This window comes from Pan paniscus, chromosome 12, assembly GCF_029289425.2.
Source record: "Pan paniscus chromosome 12, NHGRI_mPanPan1-v2.0_pri, whole genome shotgun sequence".
In the NCBI taxonomy this organism is placed as follows: domain Eukaryota; kingdom Metazoa; phylum Chordata; class Mammalia; order Primates; family Hominidae; genus Pan; species Pan paniscus.
Window position 1 is genome coordinate 69973392 of NC_073261.2, and position 17311 is coordinate 69990702.

A 17311-nucleotide genomic window follows, 5' to 3' on the forward strand; every position below is an offset into this window, starting at 1 on the left:
AGGCATGAGCCATCGTGCCCGGCCTAGGGCTCAATCTTAAAATGACCTCTCCGAAGTCCTTTTCTTTTTTTTTTTTTTTTTCCCTTGAGATGGAAAAAAAAATTCTGTCGGCCAGGCTGAAGTGCAGTGGCATGATCTCAGCTCACTGCAACCTCTGCATCCCAGTTTCAAGTGATTCTCCTGCCTCAGTAGCTGAGATTACAGGTGTCTGCCACCATGCCTGGCTAATTTTTGTATTTTTAGTAGAGATGGGGTTTCACCATGTTGGCTAGGCTGGTCTTGAATCCCTGACCTTAGGTGATCCACCCGGCTCAGCCTACCACAGCCAAATTCTTTTTCAATTGGCAAAGAACCTAAGCTGCCATCACCAACTATCTGACCATTTAGAGAACTTACTAACAAAAGCATGTGAGTTTCACTGGTTAAAGAATCATGTATTAAAATGGGAGTGTGGTAGAAACAGGAGTAGAAAGTGAATGGGGCTTGTTCCAAACAAAAATTGCAAAATACAAAGTTGATAAAGGCCCCTTTGCTTAAAACTCTTTGTGAGAAATATTTCATCCAAATTTTAACTGTAGCTTCTGTTAACTTTTGGCACTCAATACTTGCTAGGCACCCAAAAGCATAACGACCAATCATTCCCACACAATTTAGTTGTGATCAAATTTACTGGTTAGATTTATTTCTGAGTGTGCATTTTATCTTTTCCTCTTATGAGATTTCTGTAGTTATAGATATTAAATTTCATCACATATGAAAATGCTTAAATTAAAAAAATTATCCCCCTTTGACATTAAGACACACCTGCCTTGGTTGTCACAAACAATTGATAGAGCTTGGCTATTAAAAAGCCTCCCTTCTTACAGCCTGCTTTTATGTAAGTCCAGAATGGCTCCCATCTGGTCCTGGGTTTATTGGTTATTTGTTATCTGTCAAATATTAGAACTCCTGCCTTGCAAGTTGTTCTGTAGCAAGTGAGAGGCATTTTAGGTCATGAAAAGACAATACCCAATTCCTTTACTTGCTATACTACATTTAAGTCAGATTGACACTTCCTCTGTAATCCGTACATTTCTCAATCCAATCTTTTTCCTAATATAATTGCTAAGAACAATAGTCAAATTAATAAAACTAACAAAAAATGTAATCCAAGGGTTTAAGTGAAGAGGTGAGCTGTCTTATTTTATTTTTCTCTTTTTTAAGAACAATAATTCAAAGGTTGCTTCTATACCACTAACCTATATGAGTTACAAAAATCGTAAAGAGAAAAAAAATTCTGAAAGAGGGCTTCATTATTTTGGTCTCAATTAAGCATTTCTGAAATCACAAATATCTGAGGTGAGTAAATTTTTCTGAGATACTATGAAGTTTGAGGACAGAGTTCTCCCAAAGGTAAGAAATAGACTATAGACACACGTGAATTAAGAAGAATACAGTGCTTTCAAAGGGAAAAAAAAATTCTGAATAGACTGTCTCTTGACCAACAGTAAGTATTCCTTCCCACCTCCATTTCCTTGCCTTAACACTAGACCCTGGGTAAGGAGCTACTTTTCCTATGGGTTTGGAGCCTGGAATAGGGTAGAACCCAAGTAAGGGTGGGGGAATTTTCTCAGCCCAGAGAATATTGGAAAACTTGGGAGCTCCAATCCTAGGAGCCGTGGGGAATGGCCAGACTCTGGCAGCCAGTCAACAGCCAAACTCAGGCTCAGGAAGGGTGAAGTGTGGAAACCCACAGGACTAGACTTAAGACAGTAGGTGAAGACTTGTATACCTGATGGGGGAACAGCTCCCAAAAGCAGACTCATAGCAGGCTGGGCCCATGGAGAACACTGTTATCATTTCTGTGATCCCAATTTGGGCTGGTGTGGCCTGAGGAAACACAATCTACTCAGTAACGCTATGTTTACAATTGTGGCTGGACTGTTTTTCAAAAGACTCCATTGATTATTGATGTTAGAATACTTTGTATAATTTTTAATTCTAAAATAAACCCTAAATCATCTTCTAGTAAGACTTACCAAGCCATTGAAGGCCCCTAAGTAGTGAAACAATTAAGCTAACACCTATAATTTATTTAATATGCTCTTTCTTCATCCTGCTTCTCCAACATGCTTTAATTAGTGTCATGTGTTAACATGCTACCAGGTTAGACAGGCTCAGAGGCACTCAACCTAAAAGATCATGTACAAGAGCTCCTTCTAAACAGTAAAAGCTACACTCATTACCATCTCACTGTGTGCCTCCTACAATTCTTTCATGATGTCAACCAGAAAATCTAAAGAAAGGCCTCATCCACTTCTTAGTGGCTATTTCAGATGCTTTAGTCTGCAGAATGAATCCAGTAAATCAGGTATCCTTTGAAAAAACATTTTCTTCCTCTTTATATTATTCTTTATGTGTATCACAAGCACAGATGACTTTGATTTATATGCAGCTTCTCTTTCATTATTCTCCTCCGTGTAGCTTCACTGAAAAAACTAATGTGTGATACCTCATGTCTTTGTCGTCTCTTTGTCATAACAATTTATTTTGGCCAGTCTCAGAACTGAATTTCTGAAAAGTATGCTACGTTTTAAAATAAAGAATACCTATTGTTGGGTATAAATTACACTTAGATAAAAGTTAACTTTTTAGCATTTTCTATGTTAGCATTCTCTTTTGTCATAATTATTTAAATTCCCTCTGTGAAATGTCATGCCTCCTTTTATTGTATGCGGTATGAGAAACGTCATGGCTTCTTTTATTATATGCAATATGAGATAACATGTGGTCCCTTTAAAATATGTTCAAGTGTGATATTTTTAAAATTTTCACATTAGTTCATGAACTCAGGTGAGAATATCCTAACTTCAGGTGATCTTTACCTGGGCTGGTGTGGCCTGAGGAACACAGTCTACTCAGTAACGCTATGCTTACAGTTGTGGCTGGGCTGTATATACCACCCTTCACAAGGCATTTTCTTCTTAAATAATGCCTAATAAATAACATTGCATCTCCCCCAAATAATAAGACTGTTCCTAGTTTTTGGCTGTCTTCAAAATGTTGCACTGGATTTAAAGGACAGCTTAGTGATCTTCATCGGGTATCATAGAGAACATGGCAGTGCAAAGAGCTCTGCATTCACTGGGCGATGACCTTCCATGGTGGCTGTACCAGCATTCCATCAGCACTTCCTGTGGGTTCCTCTCCACCAACTAGATACAACCAATTCAATCTTCACTGCTTCTCTCTATCTGTTCTTGAATAAACAGCCCTTCATCCTGACACTTGGTAGCTTTGCAAATGTATAAGGCATGAGCCCAAGCTTTTATTTACACCTGGTCTCAGAATGTCCAGAGCTGAAAGGAACCACACTTAGAAATGAAGGAGTTAGCTCTTTGGATCTAACCAGAGAGAAATCCACAAGCCTTTATCACACTCATTTTATTTTTAAATATGTATATTGTTAGGGAAAACTAGAACTTTTATGTTCATTATACATGATTTTATATAAAGAATGAAAGAAACATTAAGGGGACTGCATGTTATCTCTCCAAATACACATAAAACCAACACTGATTAGACTAGCGTGTGAGCACACTATCTGTATATCTGATATGGTCTGAGCCTTAAACATACATGTCCATGACTGTATGTTATTTAAATAGATTTAATAGCTATCTAATGAAACTTTATTAGCTTTAGAATCCAGTGAGGTAGAGTAATCCCCCATGATGTAAGTAGGCATTTGTAAATTAAAGACCCAATATAGTGTAAAGTTGTGGTTTTAAGGAATCTGAGTATCAAAACAAAAAGAACACACCTGTTTTGTATATTAATTATACATAAACACAAACTTTCTCTGGATAAAGAGTCATAAATTTGCAGAGCTGAGTAGCTCTTTCCATATCACCTGTGACAATTTTCTTTTATAGACAAGCTATATAAGGCTTAGAGAGGTTAAGGGTGTCCTCCTGGTCTAAAAGCTGATTAAAGACAGAACCAGGCAAAGAACTAGTTCTTGAAACCCCTATTCGGTGTTATTTCCAGCAATTCACAGTGCCTCTCCGAATTACTATCAGAGTGCAAAGTCACTGCTATGTCTCAGCTTCCTAAACATGGCTCAGTTATGTTTTGCTTATTTTTCATACAGTGACAGCTTTTCAAATGTAATTTAAGAAAGTCTTGCCAGGGGCAGTGGCTCACACCTGTAATCCCAGCACTTTGGGAGGCCAAGGGAGGAGGATCACTTGAGGCCAGGAGTTTGAGACCAACCTGGCCAACATGGTGGGACCCCGTCTCTATTAAAAATGCAAAAATTAGCTGGGCGTGGTGGCGCGTGCCTGTAATCCCAGCTACTCAGGAGGCTGAGGCAGGAGAATCACTCGAACCAGGGAGGTGGAGATTGCAGTGAGCCGCGATCACGCCACTACACTCCAGCCTGTAGAGCGAGTGCCTGTCTCAAAAAAAGAAAAAGAAAGACTCAAATCACTTAAAAATGTATTCACTTAAACTGTCTTATATTGTCAAAGAATATAGATCTTTATGTATATGACATTTCGGATCTATATTATGTTTATATTTAGGAAATATAGATATTGCATATATTACATTTATATTTGTCTACTTTATATGTAAAGGATACAGAAGGCACCAACTTAAATTACTAATGCGTTATATTTATAAGCATGTTCACTTTCCTCAGGCTACAGGAAAGAAAACAAAAAATGAAAAGTAGAAAACTTTTAAATGAAAAGTGCCTAAATCTCATTGTAGGAACTGGATCTCTTCCTTACACCTTATACAAAAATTAATTCAAGATGGATTAAAGACTTAAACCTTAGACCTAAAACCATAAAAACCCTAGAAGAAAACCTAGGCATTACCATTCAGGACATAGGCATGGACAAGGACTTCATGTCTAAAACACCAAAAGCAATGGCAACAAAAGACAAAATTGACAAATGGGATCTAATTAAACTAAAGAGCTTCTGCACAGCAAAAGAAACTACCATCAGAGTGAACAGGCAACCTACAAAATGGGAGAACATTTTCGCAACCTACTCATCTGACAAAGGGCTAATATCCAGAATCTACAATGAACTCAAACAAATTGACAAGAAAAAAACAAACAACCCCATCAAAAAGTGGGCAAAGGACATGAACAGACACTTCTCAAAAGAAGATATTTATGCGGCCAAAAAACACATGAAAAAATGCTCATCATCACTGGCCATCAGAGAAATGCAAATCAAAACCACAAAGAGATACCATCTCACACCAGTTAGAATGGCGATCATTAAAAAGTCAGGAGACAACAAGTGCTGGAGAGGATGTGGAGAAATAGGAACACTTTTACACTGTTGGTGGGACTGTAAACTAGTTCAACCATTGTGGAAGTCAGTGTGGCCATTCCTCAGGGACCTAGAACTAGAAATACCATTTGACCCAGCCATCCCATTACTGGGTATATACCCAAAGGACTATAAATCATGCTGCTATAAAGACACATGCACACGTATGTTTATTGCGGCACTATTCACAATAGCAAAGACTTGGAACTAACCCAAATGTCCAACAATAATAGACTGGATTAAGAAAATGTGTCATATATACACCGTGGAATACTATGCAACCATAAAAAATGATGAGTTCATGTCCTTTGTAGGGACATGGATGAAATTGGAAATCATCATTCTCAGTAAACTATCGCAAGAACAAAAAACCAAACACTGCATATTCTCACTCATAGGTGGGAATTGAACAATGAGAACACATGGACACAGGAAGGGGAACATCACACTCTGGGGACTGTTGTGGGGTGGGGGGAGGGGGGAGGGATAGCTTTAGGAGATATACCTAATGCTAAATGACGAGTTAATGGGTGCAGCACACCAGCATGGCACATGTATACATATGTAACTAACCTGCACATTGTGCACATGTACCCTAAAACTTAAAGTATAATAATAATAAAATAAATAAATAAATAAGAAACTGAAAAAAAAATCTATCAATAGGATGGCTGACTAAATAAATTATGCTATGTCCATGCAATAGAAAAAAAAAAAAAGGAAAGTTCTCTGAACCACAGAGGAGGAGGACAGCTTAGTTTAGATGCTTATTTTCCATTAGTCAGAGATGTAGTAACCTCCAGCAGGAAATGGAGATCAAAGTAAGACTGCTCTACTGGAAATCACAGCATCTTTACAAGCTTCCCAGAGGCCAAGATTTCATAATTTACTGCTTTTTTGATATCCACTTTTCAATGGTATTTACATTTAATTAACTATATTCCAAAATCTAACACTATACAATGTTTCCCACTTTCTATGAGCCTGTTACCTTACTTTATTAGAAAACAGAAGACTGGATTACAGGCACTTGCCACCATACCCTGCTAATTTTTGTATTTTTGGTAGAGATGGGGTTTCACCATGTTGGCCAGGCTGGTCTTGAACTCCTAACCTCAAGTGATCCGCCCACCTCGGCCTCCCAAAGTGCTGGGATTATAGGCGTGAGCCACTGCACCCGGGAGGCTGAGGCAGGAGAATCGCTTAAAACCCAGGAGGCAGAGGTTGCAGTGAGCCAAGATAGTGCCACTGCACTCCAGCCTGGGTGACAGAGCGAGACTCTGTCTCAAAAAAAAAAATAAGAGAAGAAAAAAAAAAGGAAAAGAAAACAGAAGACTGTTTCATCTTTAACTTTTAACTTCTTGTTTTTGGCTTTTTTTTTTTTAAGCAAAGGAAGAACAGAAAAGCATTTCTATAAGTTCAAGGCAACATTAGCTTCTCTTATAATTCCCTTTCCATTTTTTTTCCAAATATTCCTTAGTATTGCTTCTCATAAGTATCTACATTTCTAGTTGATATTACTATATAGCCAAACCTAAGACTGATAGGGTCCCATAATTTTTTGCAAAAAATTCTGCCAAGGACAGGTAACAATAATGCTACATTTTGATGGCTATTACAAATAAAAAAAGTTTTGAATGTACCTTCATTCAAAGATAGAATTAATACACCAGTGTAGATATAAAAAGGCAACACTATTAAATATGAATTATTGATAACACAGTCCCAAATAGTTTAGTACCTATTAAATAATTCTACTAATACGTTTAATCAGCAGCGTGGCCATATTTTATTTTCATTTCCCTTTCACCTATATTCTCTCATTAGAACGAAGATTTATCATCATGTATCAGAAGTTCTCAAATAAGAACCCTCAAATATGAGGAAATCTCTGAAGAATGTTATGAATCCCCTCACTTTGAGGGCCTCCATGTTGCCTTACACATTTTTCCTGTGAATTATACTCTCTGACATTTTTTCTGACAAATTTTAGCTTTTCCCTTAATCCAGTTTCCATTTATTTAGGTTTTCTAGCATGATTTTTTCTCCATAAATTTACTTTTCATATCTAATTATCTCTTTTATTCCAACACACCCACACCACTCGTGCTGCTCCCATCTGTCCCCTGAAAGCTCTATTGAACTACACATAAAAGCCTTTTTCCTTTAATTATATAAATTATGTCAATTTAGAGAAAACGTTGTTCCGTATAAGCACTATTCATTTGGTAGAGTCCATTTTTTTCCCAAGTATGACTCCAGCAGCAAACAATCCTTAATGGATTTAACTAATTTTTCCTATCAGTAGCATCCAGATTCTACACAGGTTGTGCAACATAATTAGGGTCACTCTTCATGAGAAAAAAAAAGTATAATTCTGCACAAGTTTCTCTTCAGGAGTGCCAGAATGGTAATTTCTATGCAAATAACAGTTGAGGAATACCATCACTTGCTTTAAGGATCCTGGAAAGCCTTACTCTGTGACAGTTTTTGTACAACAGTTACAGATTTTCATTTTTCAGAGCAATTCCAACTCTAAAAGAGCCATACATCTATGGCCCTATGAGACTAAAACAAACAAAAGGCAAAGCAAAGTCAGAAAATGTGAAAAGGATAAAGAGGCAAAACGATACATATCTATCGCCACAGCAAACAAGGAAACGCACATAAGGGGAATAATGAGTCTGAGAGAAGCCTCCCTTCTCTGCCCCCATGCTAGTAATTCTGCATAAGCACCGTGGTGAGGTGAGGGAGGACTTCAGAGATGTGATGCTGGACCTGCACTGTGTTGCCATGGAAGTGAGAGCTTGATTTCTTTAGCTCCTACGTACCCTTCTCAGCACTTGTGGCAACAGTGACAGGTTCTTTTCCTTTGTTCAGAGACTGCTCTGGCAACCACCTTGCCTCTTGCCAAGGCACTGAAAGACTGCATTGCAAGGCCACATTGTAAGCAAATTACTTGAGAGGGAGACTTTTCATTTCCATTTCTAAAATTAGACTCTTCTGTGTGTGCTAGCACTACAGAAATAGAAACACTTGCCGGAAGGGGCTCACTCAGGGGTGATCTGAGTTACCATATCTTTCAAACAGGTTTGTGGACCCACAGCCCATGTGCAGGTATATGACAGCAGGCAGTTCCGGGTGCCTCTATGGATTCAGAAACTGGCTTCCAAATGTTGGCTTCAAGAGGTGGATGGTTTGTTCTGGGGAGGGTCTCTGAGCACAATGAATATATACTGCTTTCCAAGCAGATGTTGGTGCCAGAGCATTTGATCAAAAAGAACAAATTTCCCAACAGGACTTTTAACAAATGTACTTAATTGACTTAGGAGCTACAGCAAACTGCTTGTTCATGTCTCTAGTCGAGTCTCTTTATGATGCAAAATCCCAAATCAGCACAAAATAGGTGAGAATAGTTTAATAATAATAACTTTTACCTCAGCATTACATGTGAATAGTAACTGATGTCTTAAAGGGTAGCACTATTTACTTTATAATAAACTCATCAGGTAGGTATTCTACATCATCCATTTAAAGATATTTTCTAGTTGAATAGGCCTCACTGCAGATGCAGCATATAAACATATCGACTATGTCTGGATTAAAAAATCTTTGCGACCATCAAGAAAAGGATAATGAATGGAGTAAAAAGAGCTAAGCAAGGTTTTTGAATTTGGGCTAAAAATCAAATTTCAATTTTAAAATTTCAGTTTTAAAACCGTGACTGTAACTATCAGTTCCCCCTATCCACCCTCCTCCAGTTCACTCTGAACCAAAAGGCCCTCTCTTACCACATTCTGTTAAGCATAAATTTTCCATGCAGGGGTGGGTATTTGTGTGTATATAATAAACCTTTATGATTTTCAAGTACTATGGAAATGTGTCAGGGAGAAGACCCTGTAAAATGCACTTTTTGTTTTATTTATGTTGTATACCATGGCGTTAAGAAAAATTGAACATTTATTTTAAAGCAGGAATGCAATAAACATCTAACAAATCTCAGACAGCTAAGCAGATCCAATGTTAGTTTTTAAGATAAATGTTGGAAAAAATGAATTTGTCAATAAGATAAAAATAGGTTTAGTAGCTTAATTACACTGAATCATATTAATGGTATGAACGGATTAAGGGAGCCACTGTGCACATGCTAGAAAGAACACTGAATAGGCCTACATCTTATGAAGCCTGGCCTTCACTGGCTGCCTGACAGGAGGACGCTCCTAACTTCTGTGAACCCAATACACCTTGACTGAAAAAGTGGGTTGTTCTATGTGACACATAAGGTTCTATCCAGCTCTGGAAATTGATGATTCTTTGTATAGAGAAAACCTGTATTTATTTGTAAGTATGTATAGAAGATAGGTGTGTTCCTTTTTATTTTGATACAAAACTCCTTAAAACTACTTTACACCCTACTATGTCATTATTTACAAATGCCTACTTACATTATTCAGAGTGACTCCATCTCACTGGATTCAAAAGTTAATGAAATCTCATAGACAGCAGCTACATTTATTTAAATAAATTTATTTAAGCACGATTTTTGTTTGGGGTTCACATCACATCACATATCCATGCAGTGGAACTGACAGCCAATGTGAGCAGTTTAGCATTATGTGTATTATGTGTACTGTAAGAGATTATATGCAATTCTTTGAAAAAGATTTAACTGTGATCTGTAAAAAATGTTCCCATTTGTTCATGCGCTCGGAAGAATATCCTAAAGTCCAGGTGACCTTTAACTACCATTTGTACTAACTTTGAAGAGACATTTTCTTCTCAATAATAATAACTAGCACATAATGCAGCATTTTCTAAAAATAATAAGACTGGCTCTTACCTTAGGATACCTTTGAAATGTTGTGTTCACAAACTGGATTTAAAATACTGCTCAGTGATTCTTGCAGGACACAGTGCACACCATGGCAGATCAAGGAGCTCTACATTCACTGGGGATGACTTGCCACGGTGGCTGTACAGAGGCTCCATCAGCACTTCCTGTGGGCTCCTCTTCACCACTGGATAAAACTAACTTAATCTTCACTGCCTTTATCTGTTCTTGAATAAAGAGTCCTTCATTCTGGGACTTGAACATTTTGTACATGTATAAAACTTGGGCCCAAGCCTTTATTTACCCCTGAGCCCACAAAATGTAAGAGCTGAGAAGAACCCCTTCATTTACAAATGAAAAAATTAAGGTCTTTGCATCTAACCAGGGAGAAATCCACAAGCATTTATTATATTCATCGTGTTTATTTTTAAATATTTATATTGCTAGGGCAAAGTTGTGACTTTCTGTTCATTATACACAATTTTATATAAAGAATAAAAAGGAGCATTGAGGAAGATTTCTTCCGCCAGGACAGTGCTTTACGTAATTAGTCTGAACTCTAAACTAAAAGCAAAAATTCTGGCTACAGCTGCAAAGGTGTTTTACATACTTGGGATTCCAGCTGCCAACTACATTCTTACTTCTGTTTATTCAAAGACAAATGGACATGCTTTAATAAACTTGGGAGTGAAAAGGAATACCTCCTGATCAAGGCATAGCAAACAAATTCTTATAACTGAAAATCAAGTGTTCAAATATTGAGATTAACTTAGGCTAGGATGTCAGCTTTTCTCATTGAATTGACCTTGCAAATCAGCTAACATCATAGTTAGAAACAGTTTCTGCAGGGAAATCTCATGACACATTATTTGTAATAGTATCAGTAACATCTAAGAGTAAGTTGTACAGGTAAATGCCTTTGTGTAATCCAGCTGAAGTCTCAGTCTCCCATGAGAATTCTCTACATGATGCTCACTGTTCTGAGATCCATTTATTGTGTTCCATCCTAGGGTCTTACCTACTGTCTGTATTCATGTTAGTTTGTATTTATAGGAGTAGTTGCAACTGGTACCTCTATTATATCTTAGTAGTAAATGAAGGCACCACTCTCTGATATAGAAATTTAACAGAAATCCTGTTTTTGAATTGACAGATCTACTGCATTCTTTGCATATGTCCAACAGCATATTTCAAACAATGGGTTCTCTTTGTATTAAATTACTTTGACAAGTAAATAACTAAATTACTTTGACAAATAAATAACTAAAACTAAAACATTGTTTTCCCATTTGTAACATCGCTGAAATCTGCAAGAATCTGGCATGGTATAACTGATACCATTTTTCTTTTGTAATGCTACATATCATGATGGTGCATCCCACATCAATAACATCTTAGCATCAATAAAACATGATCTTTCTTAACCATTTCTTAGAGAGAAAAAAATGAAACAAAACAAAGTGAACCAAAAAACCTTCCTTGGTAGCAAAATAGTAATGTATTTCAAAGGATATAACTGAACACTTTAAATTGAGTAGCTGTTTAATCTTGCTTAGTCTTAACTATGCAAGTACTATGTATTCCAATACACATAGACACATCAAGTATATTTAAGGACTCTTCTGATTTTCCTTCAAGACTTCTAACACTCACTTTCACAGGTTTTTAAGAATCAGCCTTGTCATCATTTTCACATTTGTTGTGCCTCTTTTTTTTTTTTGATAAGATGGCATACATGCTATTAGTTTGCTGTTTGATGTCAGCCTCAATTCCTTCTCAGAAGGAAACTAAGAACAAAAATCACTTGGATTTTTTTTCTATTTCTTTTATATTCCCAGTTGCCTGAGAGATGGCACAACCATGTATAATAAACTAACTAGATTTTGTAGGTTTCTTTGTAACAAGTAAGAAGTTAGATGTTTTCAGTCAAGGGCCTTAGGACAGTCATACTGTGAATTTAACATAAAAGGCAAAAGGGAACACAAAAAAATTTTAAAAGGAAAACAGTGAAGAGCAAAGAGAAAACAAACCAACCAGTAGTATTTTATTTCATGACACAATCTCTTCTGTCATCATGAATTTTAACACATGTACAGTTTGAGAAGAGATAGAAGTATAGAATTCCACCCTTAGCCTCAGTTTCTGTTACTTGTAGTCAATCAGGGCCCAAAAATATTAAATGGAAAATTCCAGAAATAAACAAGTTTTAAATTGTGGGCCGTTTTGAGTAGTGTGAGGAAATCTCATGCTGTCCTGCTCCATCCCACCTGGGATGAATCCATGCTGTCTACACTTCCTGCCTGTTAGTCACTTAAGGGCCATCTCGATGATCAGACCAATGGTCACAGCATCTCAGTGCTTGCGTTCAAGTAACCCTTATTGTATTTAATAGTACTTTACTAATAATAACTTTCTTATTAGTGTTGTTAATCTCTTACTGTGTCTAATTCATGAATTAAACTTTATCATATATATTTATGTATAGAAGAAAACATAGTATTGTAGGGTTTGGTACTATCCGTGGTTTCAGGCATCCACTTGGGGTCTTGGAATGTATTCCCCTTGAAAAGGGGGACAACTACTGTAGGTTTATTTCACTTAATCTCATGATTTCTGGGCAGACTGTTAGCCAATGGAAGAAAGAAAAAAGGATTCTTATGTGCAGTACCTGATAGCCCAAATCATCACTAATGAGCAAAAGTAGTTCAAAAACAAAACAAGATTAAAAAGACCTAAAATGTCTTTCTAAAGGGTCTTTGCATTAATGTTCAAATTTCTTCTCCTGAAATACCAACCTGAAGATTGGTTAGTCTTTGACCTTTTATTTAAACTACTGCTTGCTAGTTGTTTGAGGTATAATTTTGCCTTAGTCATTTATGAAACAGAAATAATTACCAGAATGTAGAAAGAACCCTAGTGACTAATTTCTTGGAAAACTTCTTGTTATAAAACATTAAAATATATTATTGTCCACATGCTTGGAAAGGAAACCAACCTAGAATCATATTTGTTCAACTCCTCAACAAAACATTTTCTGAAAACCACCTCCTCAAAAGACCAGCATCATTCTCATCAAGTTAACAGCCCATGGAAAGAATTTTATAAGTGAAACGTATGGGAAGACATTAAACATCCTGGAAAAAGTGCCACTTTACTTTAATTAAGGGGAAAGAAATGAAGTCCCAAAGTAAAAACTGTCAATTGCTGTCATCACTTTGTTGCACTGAAAGAGTTCAATTATACCACAAAGAATTTTAGAATGTACTAATTTAATTATAATGCGAAACCTTCCAACTACCTATAGCTTTGCCTAGTTCAGAAATTAGCAAGTTTTCTATTTAAATAAGATTGCCTTCCCTATATCCACCAACCACATGCATGGTGTATATGAGTAGTACTATCGACATGTCTTTATTTTCTACTTCTCATTATTTTATCCTTCTCCTTTGTTCTTCCTTTCAAAATTATTTCACATTCTCATTTCAGATATCTGCACCCTTTAGTATAACACTTAGAAATCTGGATAAGATGATGGCCATCATGGAACATAATCACACTCTACATTGATGAATGGCTATTTACAAAATGATTTCTATCATTTAAAAGACAAAACATCATTGAGCTTTTAAATTCCAAATAAAATACTACAACTTAAATGGCACTGACTAGCTATGAGCTTCTGGAAGTCACCCACCTGGGGCAGCATGCGATTTTCTTCCTCCAGCTGTCTTACTCTTGCCTCCAGCTGCCTAACATAGGACAAGGTTGATTCTAAAATTAAAAAGAAAGAACTCACATTATACACACAGGTCTTGTTTGGTGTACTGTCAGGATATTTCTGGCTTGATTTATTCAAATCAGATAGTGACTATTTAGTCTGTTATTTAAAATGAGAAAAAAAAATATCTCCCAGAAAAATAAGAACAGAAGCCACTGAAACTAAAAACAGTTTTGAACAATTTTACAATGTTAAGAAATATTAGATAAGACACAGACTGGCATATTTACAGGTGGTAGTACACACAATTGACGATTAGTATTAAGATTCTATACAGAACTCTTACAAACCAATAAGAAAACACAAGTAAAGGTATGGAAAATATTTGTCAGAAGTGGAAACACACTAGACAAATAAACCCAAGAGAAGCAGTCCAACATCATTATTAATTAGTAAAATCACGCACACTTAGAACAGGGCAAAACCAGAACTCAAACCTGAATCTAATACCGAAATCCAGTCTCTCCACTACTCTAAGCCCTTTTAGCTATTTTTAATCACTAAGAATTGAGACATTTCAGAGGAAGACTTTTAAAAATATTTCTGAAGTTTGATCCTCTTAAGATGGAACAAATATTTTTCTGAAGTCAAATCGTTTTCCACAAATCTTTCTTAAATGTTTAGTATTTCCTGTTCTGCAATAAAGTGTATTGAGGTCATTTAAAAAAAAAAAGTATTAGAGAAAATTATAGGTGGTGAGACTGCAGGCTTTTTGCACACCAACCAGCCACAGAATAATAGGCATCTTGAAGACAATTATACTCTTTTCTTCTGATTTTGTACATTTTGAGTTGTCAATGAGTTGTTCTACATATACAAGACTATTTTGTAATGTTAACTATAACCAAAATAAGCTACAAAGCTACATTAAAAAAAAAACAGAAAATAAAACAAAATTTTTCAAATATCCAGTTCTCTTTATTCCTCCCAATAAAAATTTCAAGACTTAAGAAAAATATTTGTTCTTTTCACAAACTTACAGACATTGACAGAAAAAACATGAAAGAGCTATTTAGAGTTAGAATGAATTTTGACTGATTTTGGCTGACTGTGACAGAGACCCAAGTTTTTCACACATCTTTAGGTAAACCAGGAGCAGACCTGAAATTGACTATTTTTTTCATTTCTTCACAAGCTCAGGCATGAGCTGAAAGCTCAGAATCATTATCATGCTTAGCTTCTGTTCCATACTGAACTCTAAAGTTTATGGCTTTATGTCAGGAAAAGGGGTCACAGGTCAAGAAAAGTGAAATTTTATTTCTGGGAACAATCTGATAGTAACTCTTCTTCATTAAAGTGAAAATATTCAAGATCATCACATAGTAGCAATTCATTCATCACACAACAACAAAATATTTCAGGTGCAGTGAAAGGTACACAGCAATAGACTTTCTCCAGAGCACACTTCTGTTACATTAGGTAGCTAGTCAAACATGAGCAAGGCAGGAGAGGGCTCCCCGCAAGCCCACCCACCAAGAATGTCAGGCAACCATCACGGGATAGTCAGGTGGTTGTTAACTGTCTCTCTAAAATAATAATTAGTTGCAGTCAACACCAGGGAAAGGCAGTCTCCCAATAGATAGAAAAAACCTGGTACTGTTGATTACCACTTCCCCAGTAAGATCTCTGGAGTTGGGCGAGTGGTCTCAAGCGTGTGTACTAAGAGGAAAAATAGCAGTTTAATTGGTATATGATCTTCCTCTGGAAATGCGAGACGGCTAAGGGAAGAATGCCTCAAGTGAGCGTGCACACATCTTCAGTAAACACACTGCACATGCTCCCCTCCCAAGAGCTAGCAGGCCACTGCACATGTGAACAGTTCATCTCAAGGGAAGAATCAGTGTAGAAGGGACATGAAACCCCAGAAGCACGCCAATGTATAAAACCCAAGTCAAAAGGTCAAACAGTGCACTTGATCTCTCAAGTCACCCACCTGACCCTGACCCTCTTCCAAATGTACTTTACTTCCTTTCATTCCTGCTCTAAAGCATTTTTTTTTTTTTTTTGAGATGGAGTTTCACTGTTGTTGCCCACGCTGGAGTGCAGTGGCGCGATCTCGGCTCACCACAACCTCCGCCTCCCAGGTTCAAGCGATTCTCCTGCCTCAGCCTCCCTAGCAGTTGGGATTACAGGCATGTGCCACCACGCCTGGCTATTTTTTGTATTTTTAGTAGAGACAGGGTTTCTCCATGTTGGTCAGGCTGGTCTCGAACTCCCGACCTCAAAAGATCCTCCCGCCTCGGCCTCCCAAAGTGCTGGGATTACAGGCATGAGCTACCATGCACAGCCATTCTAAAGCTTTTTAATAAACTTTCACTACTGCTCTAAAACTTGCCTCGGCTTCTTCTTCTGCTTTATGCCCCTCAGTCGAATTAGGGGCAAGAACTGGGGCTGCTGCAGACTCATATGGTTTCGCTACTGGTAACACTTCCATAGTTAATATTGAAGCAGAACAACCTCCTCAGTGTTCATGTTCTTCAGCCTCAGACACACAAAAAGGGCAAGAGGCAATACGGTAGTGCACCTAAGTGTTTGGAGCCCCTAAGGATCCACAGTTAGGATGGATATTGATGCCCTGATCTGAATTTCATCATGGAAACACAATTATTTTATGTGGAAATAGTTTATATGAACCCAATTCTATTTTTATGACCTCTAAAGCAATGAGCTAACACTTTATTTTCTAAAATACATAAGCATCAGTCCTTAATTCACAAATACAACAATTAAGCTCATCTCTGACTAGCTTAGAGCAGGCCTGTTTTCCAAAATAGTGTGCAGAAAGCCCCCATCACTGACATTAACATGATGACCCACAGACCTCACACCATTGGAGACGATTAGCTTTGAGCATTTCTCAAATAAGAAAATAGAAACACAGGTAAAGAAAACTGAAGATATTTTCTAAAGATATCCTCTCATTTTTTTAGCTTAATAAAATCTTAAAACTCTGCTTTATGGACTCTTCCAAAGAGGGGAAAAGTATGCAGCATAAATGAATAGCAAAGTTATTGATTTCATGAGTCTGCTTTACTCTTGCAAATGAATTAAGTGATTTGCAGATCATCAAGATGTGAATGTAGATTGCCTGATTTACACTGTTTTGCAAGCCCTGCTCTTTCCTCTGGAAAAAAGCCACTTGATAAGGCCATCCAAGTGAAAAGTTCATCAGCAATATTCTATTTAAACCACACAAAAATAAAGTTATATTCTTTTTTGTTCACAATTTACACCTTATCTTTATTGCCCCTATGCTGCACTATCTATAAGGCTGTGATACTTAAAGCAGCTGAAAAGACTACACAGATTGAGTCAGGTGAAATTTGAAAAATGCTATTGAACGGAATTTGTTTTAATTCAGTGACTGTC

The 17311-nt window shown here is 37.0% G+C and overlaps 1 protein-coding gene across 6 annotated transcripts in view; it reads right to left on the reverse strand.

Moving 5' to 3' along the window:
- Nucleotides 1-17311, reverse strand: part of CCDC85A (coiled-coil domain containing 85A) — a 203346-nt gene that overhangs the window by 29373 nt on the left and 156662 nt on the right. For 5 of the 6 annotated variants that reach the window (XM_034953192.3, XM_034953189.4, XM_034953191.3 and 2 more), the window contains exon 3: nucleotides 13859-13935. The exons of the other annotated variant lie outside the window; for it this stretch is intronic. In XM_034953192.3, the coding sequence (XP_034809083.1) occupies nucleotides 13859-13935 (77 nt within the window). The remainder of the gene's footprint in view (nucleotides 1-13858; nucleotides 13936-17311) is intronic. 6 annotated transcript variants of the gene reach the window in all.